This window comes from Pan paniscus, chromosome 5 (genome assembly GCF_029289425.2).
Source record: "Pan paniscus chromosome 5, NHGRI_mPanPan1-v2.0_pri, whole genome shotgun sequence".
Taxonomy (NCBI): Eukaryota; Metazoa; Chordata; class Mammalia; order Primates; family Hominidae; genus Pan; species Pan paniscus.
The window spans coordinates 42,823,895-42,837,421 of record NC_073254.2 but is presented as its reverse complement, the minus strand read 5'-3'; the positions used below and the strand labels follow the sequence as shown (position 1 = coordinate 42,837,421).

The window sequence follows — 13,527 nt, the reverse complement described above, 5'->3', positions numbered from 1 at the left end:
ATTGCTTATTGAATAAGTTACATAGCCAAGGATTCAAAATATAAGAGGTACAAAAGGGCATACACTGAAAAATCTCTGTGATATTTTAAATTTTGTTATGTGTGATAATGATATTGTAGTTCTGCAGGAAAGTGTTCTTCCTTTTTAGAGATGGGTACTGAAATATTCAAAGATGGTATGCCATGATGTCTATAATTTAATTTAAAATACTTCAGCAGAGAGAAAGGCGGGGAGTTAAATATGACAAAATGTGAACAATTATAAAATCTAAACGATAAGTATATAGATGTTCATTACATGTTATGTAACATAAACTAGAAATAAAATCCAATCCCCAACCCAACCCTGGCCAACTAAACAGACCCCTTGTGGCAAAAGTGATACCAGAAAAAACTTAAAAACTGAGTTCCCAGCCCTGACAGAATGAGAGGTCAGACACGACTCATTATACCCTCCTCTCTTGTGTGGTTTAGACACAACTGACCAGCATTAAAGTTAAAGTAGAGATCATAAGACTGATAGAATAGGCTCTTTGTGGCAATAAGATACCAAATTATAAGCAGGATCTAAGTCCATGCCAGGGAAGGTTTAAGTCACGCTTCCTTTCATTTAAAGAAGAAACTATGTTTTAACTGCCACAAGGTTTTCCTTTTTCTCTAGCAGCTAAACAAGCACTGCCCCGAGATAAGAAATATTCAAACAATTTGCAGCTCCACTAGATGCTGACAAACTGTACCCCTGTTCCACTAACTGTAACTATAGCTTTGACTGAACATGAGACTGATTTTAGTAACTTTCTCCTGATAAGACCAACCATGGACTCATTCTAGCCCTTTTACAGAGATTGTGCACTTCTGTGCTCTCATGTCCTAAAGTGACCCTTTGACGTATAGAGCCTAGTTGTAATACATGCAAATGTTAAGTCTCTACTTCAAAGTGAACATGTAACATGCATGTTTGTTCAATGTGCATGTGTCAGGACCCCTTCCTGAATATTCATAGCTCCTTCAGTAACCTGTTGAATATGTATGTTTGGTCAACTCATTCAGCATAAAGCTTCTACCTCAACCCCTCCTCCTTCAAAATGCCTGTCTCTGGATGTGGCCAGAGGAAGGCTTCCCAGCCTGTAGTCTGGCCACCTTGCAGGCTGTAACCCTTAAGAAGAAATAAAGTCTTTTCTCTCTTTTTCTAAATTTGTATCTTGTGATATTTTCCTCAAGTTAAAAATACATAAACCTTTGGGAGCAGATGTGTTTCCAAATTCAGGTTTTTGTTTTTTTTTTATTTTAGAAAGATAATGTGCATACACTGTACATTATGTAACTTCCAGCAGAGTTTCAGAGCATATCAAACACCTCAATATTTCTGCTTTGCGATTTATGATTAGTCACTTTAAATGAGTTAAATAAAGGCTATGAAGAAGTTCAGGTTTTCCCCTCAGATAGATTGTAGTGCCAAATTTATGGAGGAAAGATTTGGAGTTTTTAGAATTTTATGGATTTTAGAACTGTGATTAAGGGATCCTGGACATGTACTAGTCTATTTTCTGTGTTTTTTGCATATTTAAACATCTTCAAAATAAAAATTTGTTAAATAGAAATATACAACTTATTCCTACCACTAGTCACCTAATTTCATCCACTAGAAACAGCCAAAGGTATTGATTTCTTTTTTTTTCTTCTAGACAGGATCTCTCTCTGTCGCCGAGGCTGAAGTGCTGTCACCAAGGCTGGAGTGCCGTGGCACGATCTCAGCTCACTGAAACCTCCGCCTCTCAGACTCAAGAGATTCTCCCACCTCAGGCCCCCAGGTAGCTGGGAACCACAGGCATGTGCCACCATGCCTGAAGAATTTTTGTATTTTTAGTAGAGATGGGGTTTTACCATGTTGCCCAGGCTGGTCTCAAACTCCTGAACTCAAGTGATCTGCCTGCCTCCTCATCCCAAAGTGCTAGGATTCCAGGTGTCAGCCACCATGCCCGGCCTTCATTTCTTATACAGCCTTTCAAGATATTTTAGATATGTAGAAGCAAATATTTATATATAATTTTGCCCTGGGATTTTACAGAAATAGTAGAAAATTTTCCTATAGCCATACATGTAGAGCTGCATCTCTGTTTTGACAGCTGCATACTATTTAATTATGCACCAGTCATTTATTGATAAGCAATTAAGCTATTAATATTTCCTATCACTTTCCATTTATAAACAATGCTGAGCTTCAGACACGTATTATCTTACATATGTGTGAGTCTGTCTCTAGGATAAATTCCTAGAAGTAGAATTCCCGTGTCAAAGAATATGCACATTTAAAAAATGTATAGATTTCGGGCCGGGGCGCGGGAAGGTGCGGGTCGTCGGCGGAGAGAAGCCAGCAGCTCGAGAGACGCAGGGCCAGGAGGACAGGACCGTCCCGCGGTCACAGCCCGGTCCTTCTTCCGCTCCCCCCGCCCCCACCACGGGCCACCCTCCGGTCCGTTCTCCCCGCCCGGTCGCCGCCCGCCAGCCCTTCGTCCCCCAGCCGCCCAACCTCCTAAGCGCTGAAGGAATTATTTTTGGGAGTCATGACCATAGCTGCCTGCTTCCCCCAACCCTCGACGACGAAAAGGACTTCGGCCCCCGGCCGGGCGGCTCCGGGGGGAAAAAAGAGAGAGCGACCTCCGCCCCGCGCTCAGGGCCACTCTAGAGGGAGAAGCTGCCCCGAGGCTGTCAGAGCGCCCAGCCGCGGTGGAGACCGGAAGCCTTCTGGAGCCCAAGGCTGTGCACGTCCCCTGTGCTGATTCTCTGCCTAGGAAAGGACCATGCAGCTGGAGATCAAAGTAGCCCTGAACTTCATCATCTTCTACTTGTACAACAAGCTGCTCTGGCGCCTCTGAAAAAGAAATAAGAAGCCCACTGGTACCCTGACAAACCACTGAAGGGCTCTGGCTTCCACACCGAGGAGATGGTGGACCCCGTTGGGGAGCTGGTCGCCAAGCGAAGTGGCCTGACGGTGGAAGATGTGCGGGCCAATGTGCCTGAGGAGCTGAGCATATGGATTGACCCCTTCGGGGTGTCCTACCAGATTGGTGAGAAGGGAGCAGTGAAAGTGCTGTACCTGGATGACAGTGACGGCTGCGGGGCCCGGAGCTGGACGTGAAGATCAAGAGCAGTTTCACTCCTGACGACCAGATGCTCTTTCTCCTCGGAAGCCAGGACAGCTCCTTGTCCAACTCCCCGTCGCTATGCTTTGCCCATCACCCAGCCTCACCTTCATCCTCTGCCTCGCCCAGCCCATCACCTTCACCATGGACTCCTTTGCTGCCACCAAATTAGGCTCCACTAAGATGAAGAAGAGAGGTGGGGCAACAAGTGGTAGGGGTGCAGCCAGCGGTGAAGCAGGTGGCCAGCAGCCAGTACAGCAGCCTCCACGGCCCGCTTCATCACCAACAGCTTGTTGAAACACAGGAGTCTTTCTCTGTCTGTGCATTCATTGAACTTCATCCCGGCCAACCGGCCCCTCAATCCCAGCTCTCGCCCCAAGGCCACGTACAGTCTCAAGTACAACAGTTTCTTCCTTGATGGGGCCCAGTTTCTTCCTTGATGGGGCCAATGGCCAGGGTAGTGGCACCCGAGCCCTCTTTGGAGGCAGTGGGACTGTCACCTGCAACGCCAGCAGCTTCTACATGGTCTAGGTATTTGGAGGTGGTGCCACCACCTCTTCCTGGAGAAGGCACCCTTCATGGAAGACCTCAGCTACAACCTGAACACCATGCAATATCCTAGTCAACCGTTCCAGTCCGTGGTGCTGGCCAACTGACCGTCTACCTGCCCTGGGGCCAGGAGCACCCAAGACCACAGAAAAGAGAAAGAAAAGGAAAGGCCAAAAAAAAAAAAAAAAAAAAAAAAGAGGAAAAGAAAAATGTACAAAAAGATTTTCTATTTTCTCACTCTCACTTCTAGAAAAAAAGATCTAGTGCAGGCACGGAATGGGAGGGGCTTCCAAAGCACCAAAATGTGTTTAACTAACCCCCCTACCACTTACAATTCGCCCATCGGCCTGTAATTTGCTTGGTTTGGGTTTTATATTTCTTTTTTCTTTCTTTCTTTTTTTAACATGTAGTTCTTTATATAACATCTTTAATTGGTGGCTTCCTTTGCTAAGAATGGGCCAGAAATGAATTTCTGCTCCCTGTTCCTCCCTTCCTCCTCACACTCCTGGTGTAGGATTGGTGTGTTCAAGCTCACAGGGAGGAAAGAGCTGCAGCTGGAGCCTGACCCTCCCTGGAACAGGGAGAGGCTGACCTGTGTCACTGCCTCTGTCGCCCAGCTATTCTCACACTCAAAGCCATCCAAACTTGGCAGGCCTTCTCAGGCCCTGTGACCGAAATAGACCTGACTCCAGCCCCCACTCCCTTTCAGGCTGGGCCACAGGGAGCTGCCAGTTGGCCACTTGACACCCACCCCCACCACACCCTAGAGCTGATGTCTGTGACTACAGGAAGGTTAGCACTCTATCTAGTTGAATTCCTGTCATCTCTGTCCTGAGGCCCCGCCTCACCATTCCCTCAGGGCCCAGACCATCATCAAGGCCCTGGCCACCCAGCCACTGATGCATATGGCCTTTTCTTTCTCTCATGCAGCCTCTTCTCCCTGGGGCAGAGGTTGTGGGGAGGGAGGTGGTGTGTGTGTGTGTGTGTGTGTGTGTGTGTGTGTGTGTGTGGTTTGCTGTCCAGTTTTAAAGGATTCCAAGCCATGTGAAACTTCCTCACTAGATGTGATTCTGGGTTGCGGCAAGTGCTTATTAATGAGTGAGGCTGGGGAATGGGCTGGGGGTATTAGCAGTCCTTTTGCAGTGTGTGTGGTGGGGTCACACCACTATGGCTAAGCCTAAGACACTCCCAGAGAGAAGTACTGCAGAAGGAACTGGTTTCCGGACTGCAGAGGGATCTGCATTTTTGTTTTTGACCACCCCCACCAAAAAAATAGGTTAGCTCTGAAGGGCAAAGGGAATACCCAAGCCTCTGATGCCTATGAGAAGTCCCTGGACTTCGACCCTTCTGATGTGTGATGTTAGCCCCGTGGGGAGCTGCTCACCTGAGCACCTTTGGGGGTGAGAAGGGAGCAGGGAGGTAGGGTGGGATATTGGAGTCAGCATCTGTAGTGGGCAGCCCTGAGCCTGGAATAGATACTTTTTGGTCTTTTGGTTGTAGATGTTATTTGAGTACATTTATGCCCCTGGCTGATTGAGAGCTTCTCAGTACTTCTTGCCATCCCCCTCACTGCCCTGACCCAACCCCACTGGACCTTAATACAGTGAGGGGTAGTATCCTGGACAGGGACTCTGCACTCCCAGCTGTTTGGATCACAGAAGAGTGTTTGCCCCTCTGCCTTTGCCAGAAGAGGGTTTGTTTCTCCAACCCTACAAGGCCAGGCAGACGTGGACAGGAGCCAGGGGAGCAGGGTAATGAACTTTTTTTCCTTTGGCAAGTGGGGCACTTGGCATCAGGGTCCCATCACCAGAAAGCACCAAAGCCCCTGCCGCCACACCCACTCCATCCTCCCCAGGGACCTCAAGTGGGCAACTGCCGTGGCTGTGGGTCCAGCCCAGGCAGGCACTGCCAGCCTCCTCTCCCTGCAGTAGGCACTAGTTCTACTTCCCCCAGCAGGCAATGCCCTGGTTTCTCAGCCCAGCACTATCTGTTCCCCCAGAATTCTCAGGGGCCAGCCCAGTTTGGGCCACCCTCTCCCTCATCCACAGCTCTCACATAGGTGATAGGCCCAGCAGATAGCTTCTCTCTGGGAAAGTTTGGGTGCTGCCTTACATCCCCTTCTAGCCCTCCTATCATTCACACACACGGGCATCCACCCACATCTAGGTCAGCTTGTTTCTCACCACATGTAGGGAGAGAGGGGTGACCAATCTCTTCATGTCTTTGGAAATATGAGGAAAAATGTGTGTTCAGGAGCATGACTTCAGTGCTGGGCTCTAGGGCCCAGTTCAGTCTGTCTTGTCTCAAATGTAGGCATTTTTGCTTCAATTTTATTTTTTTAAGAAAACAAAAACAGAAACCTGCACTAATTTACCTGGTTTCATAGGAAAACTTTTGAAAATTTTTTTACATTTTTTGATGTCCATTTGTATTGAATAATTTGCTATACTTGTAAAATGTAAGAGGTATATGTAATAGATGTATATTTCTAACATAATAAACATAATTTTTTTCTTTTCAAGATTTTTCCTTAAAAGATGAGAGAAACATTTTTTTTTTTTTCAGGAAAAACAAACTTTAAAAAAGAGAATAAAATCTTTACTCCCCTTTCCCCATCCTGTCTCTATCTATCCCTCTTTTCCAGGAACAAATCAGAAGGTGGGTTATCTTGTAAAGAATGTAAACTGTTAGTCTGGAATGATGTCTTTTCCTCACTGCAGTGAGCTATAGATCCTCTAGTATTCTCTCTAGGGATGGGAAGGGGGCATTGAGGCAAGCCCAGAGAGGAGCCAGGGGAGCAGGGTCATGAGCTTTTTTCTTTAGTGAAGGAAGAATGCAATCAAGGGGTTTGTATTCAGAATGTTGTGCAATATTTTGGAATGGGACATTGGTATGTTTAGAGATTTTTAGTTTAAAAACAAAACAAAAGGATTTATGAAATCTGTAGAGTTTCTACTGCTCCAGATTTTTTTAAGTTCATATGGAAAGCATGATATATTATATAATTTTTAAAAATGTATACATACTGCTAAATTGCCCCCAAAGTAGTTATAAAAATTTACAGCTCTCTAACAATACCTGACAGTTATTTCCCCTCCCACCTTCACCAAAGTTTTTGATCTTTGACAGTCTGATGGGTAAAAAATGGTATATTATTGTGGTATTAATGAACTTTTTTTAAAAACTAGCTCTGGCGAGTTTATTAAAGGAAATTTTTGCATGGTTTACTTTTCACTAGTCTGTGCTGGCATACTTCTAATGATATCAGAATCACCTGGATCAATGATAGCCGGTGTTCGTACTCTGTAGTATTTTCCACATCCTGTGCCCAGTTCAATATTATTGCTGCTGTAGTAATGGACACCAGTTTTGGCCAAAATTGTGTAGTACTCTATTTCTGATTTCTGCAAAGGTGGGCAATTGTTAGTGAGAATGACCAATTTCGCTTTGCCTTGTCTGATCATCTTCGGAGTCCGCTTGTACCCCAGCACATCCTTTCCATTTTTCATAACAAGTGGGAGCCTAGAGTTGCTGGATTCCATCGATTTTTTGTTTTCTTTGCGGCCACCATATTCCTGCCTTAGGTGCCAGATGGCCTCCATCCAAGAGCAGCCACCAAGATGCTGCAAGGGAGTGAGAAAGGAACATTTCTTTAAATATGAATGAGGTTGAATAAATTAGTATTCATGTATATTTCCTTTCTGTAAATTTTCTGTTTATGTCTTTTCCATGTTTTCTCTTTGTGACGGTGTTTCTTTTTGTTTTTGAGGCACAGTCTCCCTCTGTTGCCCAAAGCTGGAGTGCAGTGGCGTGATCTGGGCTCACTACAACCTCCACCTCCTAGGTTCAAGCGATTCTCATGCCTCAGCCTCCTGAGTAGCTGGGACTACAGGCGTGCCCAAAACACCCGGCTAATTTTTGTATTTTTTGGTAGAGACAGGGTTTCACCATGTTGGTCAGGTTGGTCTTGAACTCCTGAACTCAAGTGATCCACCCACCTCAGCCTCCCAAAGTGCTGGGATTAAGGTGTGAGCCACTGTGGCCGGCCTGTGATAGTATTTCTTTTGTTTACTTGTATGATTATCATGTATTAGGGAAACGAGTCCTTTGTGATAAACACAGACTTTTTCTATTTAACTTTGTTCGTGGCTTTTGTTATACAAAAATTTTAAATTTTTAAGTAGTTTAATTTAATAATCTTTTATGTTCTCTAGGTTTTGTGTGATACTTAGAAAGACCTCCCTCATGCCAAAACCATAAAAGAAAATTCTCTCTTTTATTTATTTATTTTTTTAGTGCTTCTATGGGTTTTTTTTCTATTTAAATGTTGAACCCCCTGGTTGTGAGATGTGAGGTGTAGATTATGCTCTATTTTTTTCAGATGTCTATCTAGATATTCCAGTACCCTTTATAGCATAATTCATCTTTTCTCTACTGCCTTGAAATGTCAACTTTATCAAATGCTTAAATATTTGTGCCTGCTTCTGGATTTTCTATCCTATTTGTACTACAATGTTTTATTCACTATACCTTAAAATATGCCTAAATACCCAAAAGGCATATGTCTGCCTCATTATTCTTTTCTGAATTTTCTTGGCTACTAATGTGGTTTATTTTCCACATAAACTTCAGAAGCAATATATACAGTTTGAAAACAAAACTATTTTAATTTGTATTGGCATTATATTAAATATGTAGACTAACTTGTAGAGAAGATTAACAAAGTGTTCTTTATATTCATCTTGTAATTTCCTTCTAGATTTATTTCTTAATGTTTTATCTCTTTTGTTGCTATTGTAAATGGGATCTTTTCTTCTACCGTGTTTGTGGGTAGGAAGGCAAGTGATTTCTCTTATTTATTTGTATAAATATATTTAATTTCATAAATAAATCCTAGAGTACCTTCATATATCTAATGTAATGATACTTTTATCTACTTCTTTTGAATTTATTTATTTAAATAATTCTAACCCAAAACACTACAAAATACTTGTGATGAAAGTGGACATCTTTCAACTTGTTGCTAACTTCAAAGGCAATGCATATAATGTATTCTCTGAAAAGCAGGACGATGACCGTTGATGTAAATTAGATATGTTTTCTAATGTGAAGTAAGGAGCTATCCTCTTTTATTAAAAGTTTCAAAAATTATTACTAAAAAATGGATCTTAGTGCAACCAAATGCCATTTCCACATTTACCTAAATCCTTTTATGCTTTTTCTCCTCACATATGCTAATATGGTGGATTATGTTTAAAGATTTTTCTATTTTAAATAATACTTATGCTCATCTCCATTTTGTCATTGTGAATTATTTATTCCTTTAGTGTGCTGCTGGATTCTGTTTGTTCCCATTTTATTAAGGATTCTGCATAAGAAAGAATAAAAAATGGGGTTTTCCTATTGGTAATTATCTTGAGTTTTGAGATTACTCTTAAATTGTTTCTGAAAAAAATTCCCTTTGCTTTTTACGTTCTGGAATCGTTTTAAATGCATTGAAATTATCTGTTCTATAATGGTTTATTAAAATTTATCTGTGAAACTGTTATGTCTGATGTTTTTTCTGGGGGAAGTCTGTTGACAACTTTTATTTGTTCTGTTGTAATTGGTATGTTTGATTTTCCATTTCTTCTAAAGGTTGTCTGGTATATTTTCTAGAAATACATTGCAACCAGGTTTTTCAATGACATTGCAGAGCACTGAAAAAAATAATATATTTTACTTTCATCTGCATTTGCAGTTACAAGCATTGCTACTACCATTGACTCTCTGGAGTGAGAGCAGTTATAGGAACTAACCACTGAGAGAATGGCAGAGCTCAGAATAGAAACTGAAGCGGAGGGGGAACTCAACTTCCACCTAACACACAGTATTGGCAGTGCGCGCTTTGTCAGCTAGGGTATTTAAATTTCGCGGGAACTGGAGGTGCAAAAGAAAGAAAAAACCAACAGGTTGGGCGCGGTGCCTCGCTGTAAACCCAGCGTTTTGGGAGGCCGAGCGGGAGGATCACTTGAGCACAAGAGTTGGGGAGACTAGCCTGGCCAACTTGGCAAGACTCCGTCTCTACAAAACGAACAAACAAAAATCAAGATATTGGATCTGGATCAAAAAGGAAATTCCTCGAAAGAAAAAGGTCCGGGCCACGAGATTCTGCCAAGAGTGGAGAAGCACAGGACCCACTGCGTGGCCAGTCGGGATCGCATCTCCTGCGCTCACTGCGCTCTCCAACGAGTAAGAGGTGATTGAGGAATATTTATTAAGTAGATCTTCCTCACTCTGTTGTTTTCCTGCTTTGGACTCCGATTCTTAAATTTTGGTCTTTCTGATTCAGACATTTTAAACCTAGAAGGACCTGGGAACGCATCCAGTAAAGATTGCAGGTCGGCGCACCCACTGCTCTTTGCTCTGAGATTCCATCCCCCAATCCCACTTTGTGTCCTACCTTGAGGTTCCTGGATGGTCGCCAGAGAATCTCCGAACCCATGAATTTCAAGAGTCTTTCCTCAGATCCTTAAAGGGCTACCCAAATTGTCCCGCTGGACCAAGATCAGACCTCCCAATTACTTTGCCTAGACACTACTAACACCGCATCCCCGCCCCTGCCCCGTGCTTTTTAGCACTCCCACCTCCCATCTCTGCCGGGCAAAGGACGACAAATCCTTTGCAGGTAGAAATTCTACCTTTCACTTCTTTCACAGTCTTCACACTACCGTCACCACTGAGCTCAACGCAGTAGTTGGTCAGCGCCGAATGTAACATTGTCTCTGGAGTCCTATGTAAGTGACTATTAATTGTATTATACAGATTATTTATTATTTATTTAATGCTAGGTCTCTCACAGTCTCCCAGGCTGGAGTGCAGTGGTGCAATCCTAGTTCAGGGCAGCCTCCAACTCCTGCGTTCGAGCGATCTTTGCGCCTAGGCCTCTCAAAGTGCTGGGATTACAGGGGTGAGCCATCGCGCCCCACCCCAATTTTTTAATGATATAAAGTTATATGCTCCTCTGCCTGCCAACCCCTTCAGACGTTGCAAAAGCAAATTTAGTAATAATCAAAAAGTCCTTGCACCCCCCATTCAATTCCTAAAAATAAAAACAATAATAACCTTTAAGAGTTTGGCTTTGGCGTGTATTCCTCAAAGCTACTTAAAAATGAATATATAATTGTGTGTATACTTCTAGACTTATATTTACAAAAACAGAAACTGCTACACAATATTGTTCTGCAACGCACTTTTTATGTCAGTTACTACCTGTCTATTTTATTCTTTTTGATGGTTATATGGTAGTACAATTAAGTTGATGCACCATAATTTGTTTAACCAACCTTATATCAACCCTCTATTTCAAAGGCTGCTACCTTGAACATTCTTTTATGCTCTTGTGCATACCTTGTTGAATTTATGCAAATATTTCTGTAGAATAAAGTTTTAGAAGTGGAATAGCCAAGTGATGATATCTACCTTTTAAAAAGTCAGTTTATTGAAGTTTAATTTCCATACAGTAAAATTTACCTTTTTATATGTAGTTGGATGAATTTTGGCAAACACATATAGTCATGCAAAGACCTCTACAATAACAAGATATACATTTCCAGCATCCCCCCAATATTCTTCCTTACTTCTCTTTAGTCAACCTTTCCCTCCACTCCTAGCCTGACAATTACTGATGTGATTTTTTACTTTATCTTTTGTTTTATTTGGAATAGAATCATACAGTATAAGTGTTTAAGTCTGGTTTCTAGTCTCTTTCACTTGGCACACTGCTTTGAGACTCATTAATGTTGTGTGTATCTGGTTTGTTCTTTATGTTGCTGAGTAATATTCCATTGCATGAATGTACCACAATTTGCTTATCTACTCACTAGGTGATAGACATTTGGATTGTTTCCAGTTTTGGCAATTATAAATAAAGCTGCTATAAACATTTGTGTACAGGTGGACATGTTTTCAATTTTCTTGAGCAAATATCTAGGAGGAGGATTTTAGGTCATGGAGTAAGAATATACTTAACTTCATAAAAAAAAACCTGTCAAACTGTTTTTCCAAGTGGCCATACCATTTTTGCATTCTCCCTGGCAAAGTATGAGAGTTTCAATTTTTCCATGTCTTCATCAACACTTAGTATTATCAGGTTTTTAATTTTTTTTTTAAGTTTTGCCATTGTAATAAGCATGTAGTGGTTTTAATTTGAATTTTCTAATGACCAATGATATTGAAGTTTTTTCATGTTCTTGTTTGCTATCTGTATATCATTTTTGTTGAAGTGTAATTCAAATCTTTTCCCCATTTTTATTGGGGAGGGTGGAATTGTTTTCCTATTGTTGTGCAAAATCTACATATGTTTTCTCTGAGTCTGAGAGTTGTCCATTTTTACTAACAGTCCCTTTCAAAGAACAGAAGTTTTTAATTTTGACAGTTAAATTATCAATTTTTTTATGATTTATGTTTTTTGTATCGTATTTTAAAATTCTTGTCTAACAAAGTCATAAGGATTTTCTCTGAAGTTTTCTTTTAGAAATCTTAAAGTTGTAGGTTTAGTTTTAGGTTTTATTTTGGTCTGTGGGCCATTGTGAGTTAATTTTTGTATACAGTGTGAGGTAAGGATGGAGATTCATGTTTTTGTTTTGTTTTGTTTTTGCACATGGCTCTTGTCCAATTGGTACACCACCATGAGTTGAAAAGAGTTTCCTTTCCCCTCTAAAGGATTAACTGAATCACCTTGGCAACTTTGATGAAAATCAGTTGATAACATGAGTCTATTTTTGAACTCTAATATCTACTTTTAAATTGTGATAAATGATAGGCGAATTTGCCATCCCCACCAGAAAAGTGTGACATCAGCCTTACAGCTGACTCCCAGTTCATTTGGTCCCTTGCCTCTTCCTTACCAGAAACAGAAGTAGGGCCGTGTGCTCCAGTTTCTCTTCCCTCAGCCCAAACCCAGCTCTTCTTAAAGTCTCATGAGCTGATGCCACTGCACAGCTTGGTAGCAGACAGCATAGCAACTTCTACATTCGTCAGAAACTCTTTATGAGGCAGCCAGTTCATTTCACTACACTAGGTATTGCGGAGGCAACTGCTCTTGGGTTGGGTAAGGATTTATTACTGCGCTTGGAATCTGGGGATGTGAGTTCAAGACTCAACCAGACCTGGAGGTCTAGTTTTGCGTTTACCTCTCCAGTAACTGCTCATTTCTCTCCTTTTCTGAGTAAAACTCCTTTACAGCTTAATGATATATTTAATTCCAAGGAGTGAGAACGTTGTGTTTCAAAAAGAAAGAGTTCTCACGTTGTAATTTAATGCCTCTTCTCTGTGAATCAAGTTGGGCTGAGCCCTGGAGACCTCAGAACAGGTCTTAGGTTTATCAACTCCTCGGCAGCCAGGTGGAAAAGCCGAACGGGAAGCTTTCTCGGGATGAGACACCCACTGGCCTCATCTTCAGAAGATGGGAGCGCTCCTCGCCTCTCTCTTTGCCCCATAGCCCGCTCACGGACGCCCGGCCTCACCAGGTAGTGTTGCTTGATTTGTATGCAAAATGTTGTTCTTCCTTTATCTGAAATTCAAATTTAATTGGGTATTTTGTATCTTATCTGGCAATCCTACCGCCAACCCGACTTCAGGCCGGAGGAGGAGAAATTGCGTTCCGGGTAACTTCCCACCCCATTGAGCCGGAGAACAGTTTCCTAAGTTTTGGGAAGAGTGAAAACCTGTCACCACGAAAAGAAAGGAAATCTCCTCCAATTGAAAACAAACAAACAAACAAACAAACCCCAAAAGCTGTTACCGGGGGCTGGGAGGACAGGTAAAGCCAGATGCAAAGTTGACAGGAAACACTG

At 42.2% G+C, this 13,527-nt stretch overlaps 1 protein-coding gene and 1 pseudogene across 1 annotated transcript; one reads left to right on the top strand and one right to left on the bottom strand.

Annotated features, from left to right (window-relative positions):
* Positions 1-2,800: 2,800 nt before the first annotated feature.
* Positions 2,801-3,901, top strand: LOC103783480 (protein Tob2-like; annotated as a pseudogene).
* A 2,895-nt stretch (positions 3,902-6,796) lies between these two features.
* LOC103783498 (large ribosomal subunit protein eL30-like) lies at positions 6,797-8,319 on the bottom strand. Its single transcript, XM_034963337.3, has one exon. The coding sequence runs from the start codon at positions 7,291-7,293 to the stop codon at positions 6,916-6,918; it is 378 nt and encodes a 125-aa protein (XP_034819228.1). The 5' UTR covers positions 7,294-8,319; the 3' UTR covers positions 6,797-6,915.
* Between the last annotated feature and the right edge of the window lie 5,208 nt (positions 8,320-13,527).

Coding starts and splice junctions, on each gene's coding strand:
- LOC103783498 (XM_034963337.3), bottom strand. CDS start 7,293: ATGGAGGCCATCTGGCACCTAAGGCAGGAATATGGTGGCCGCAAAGAA.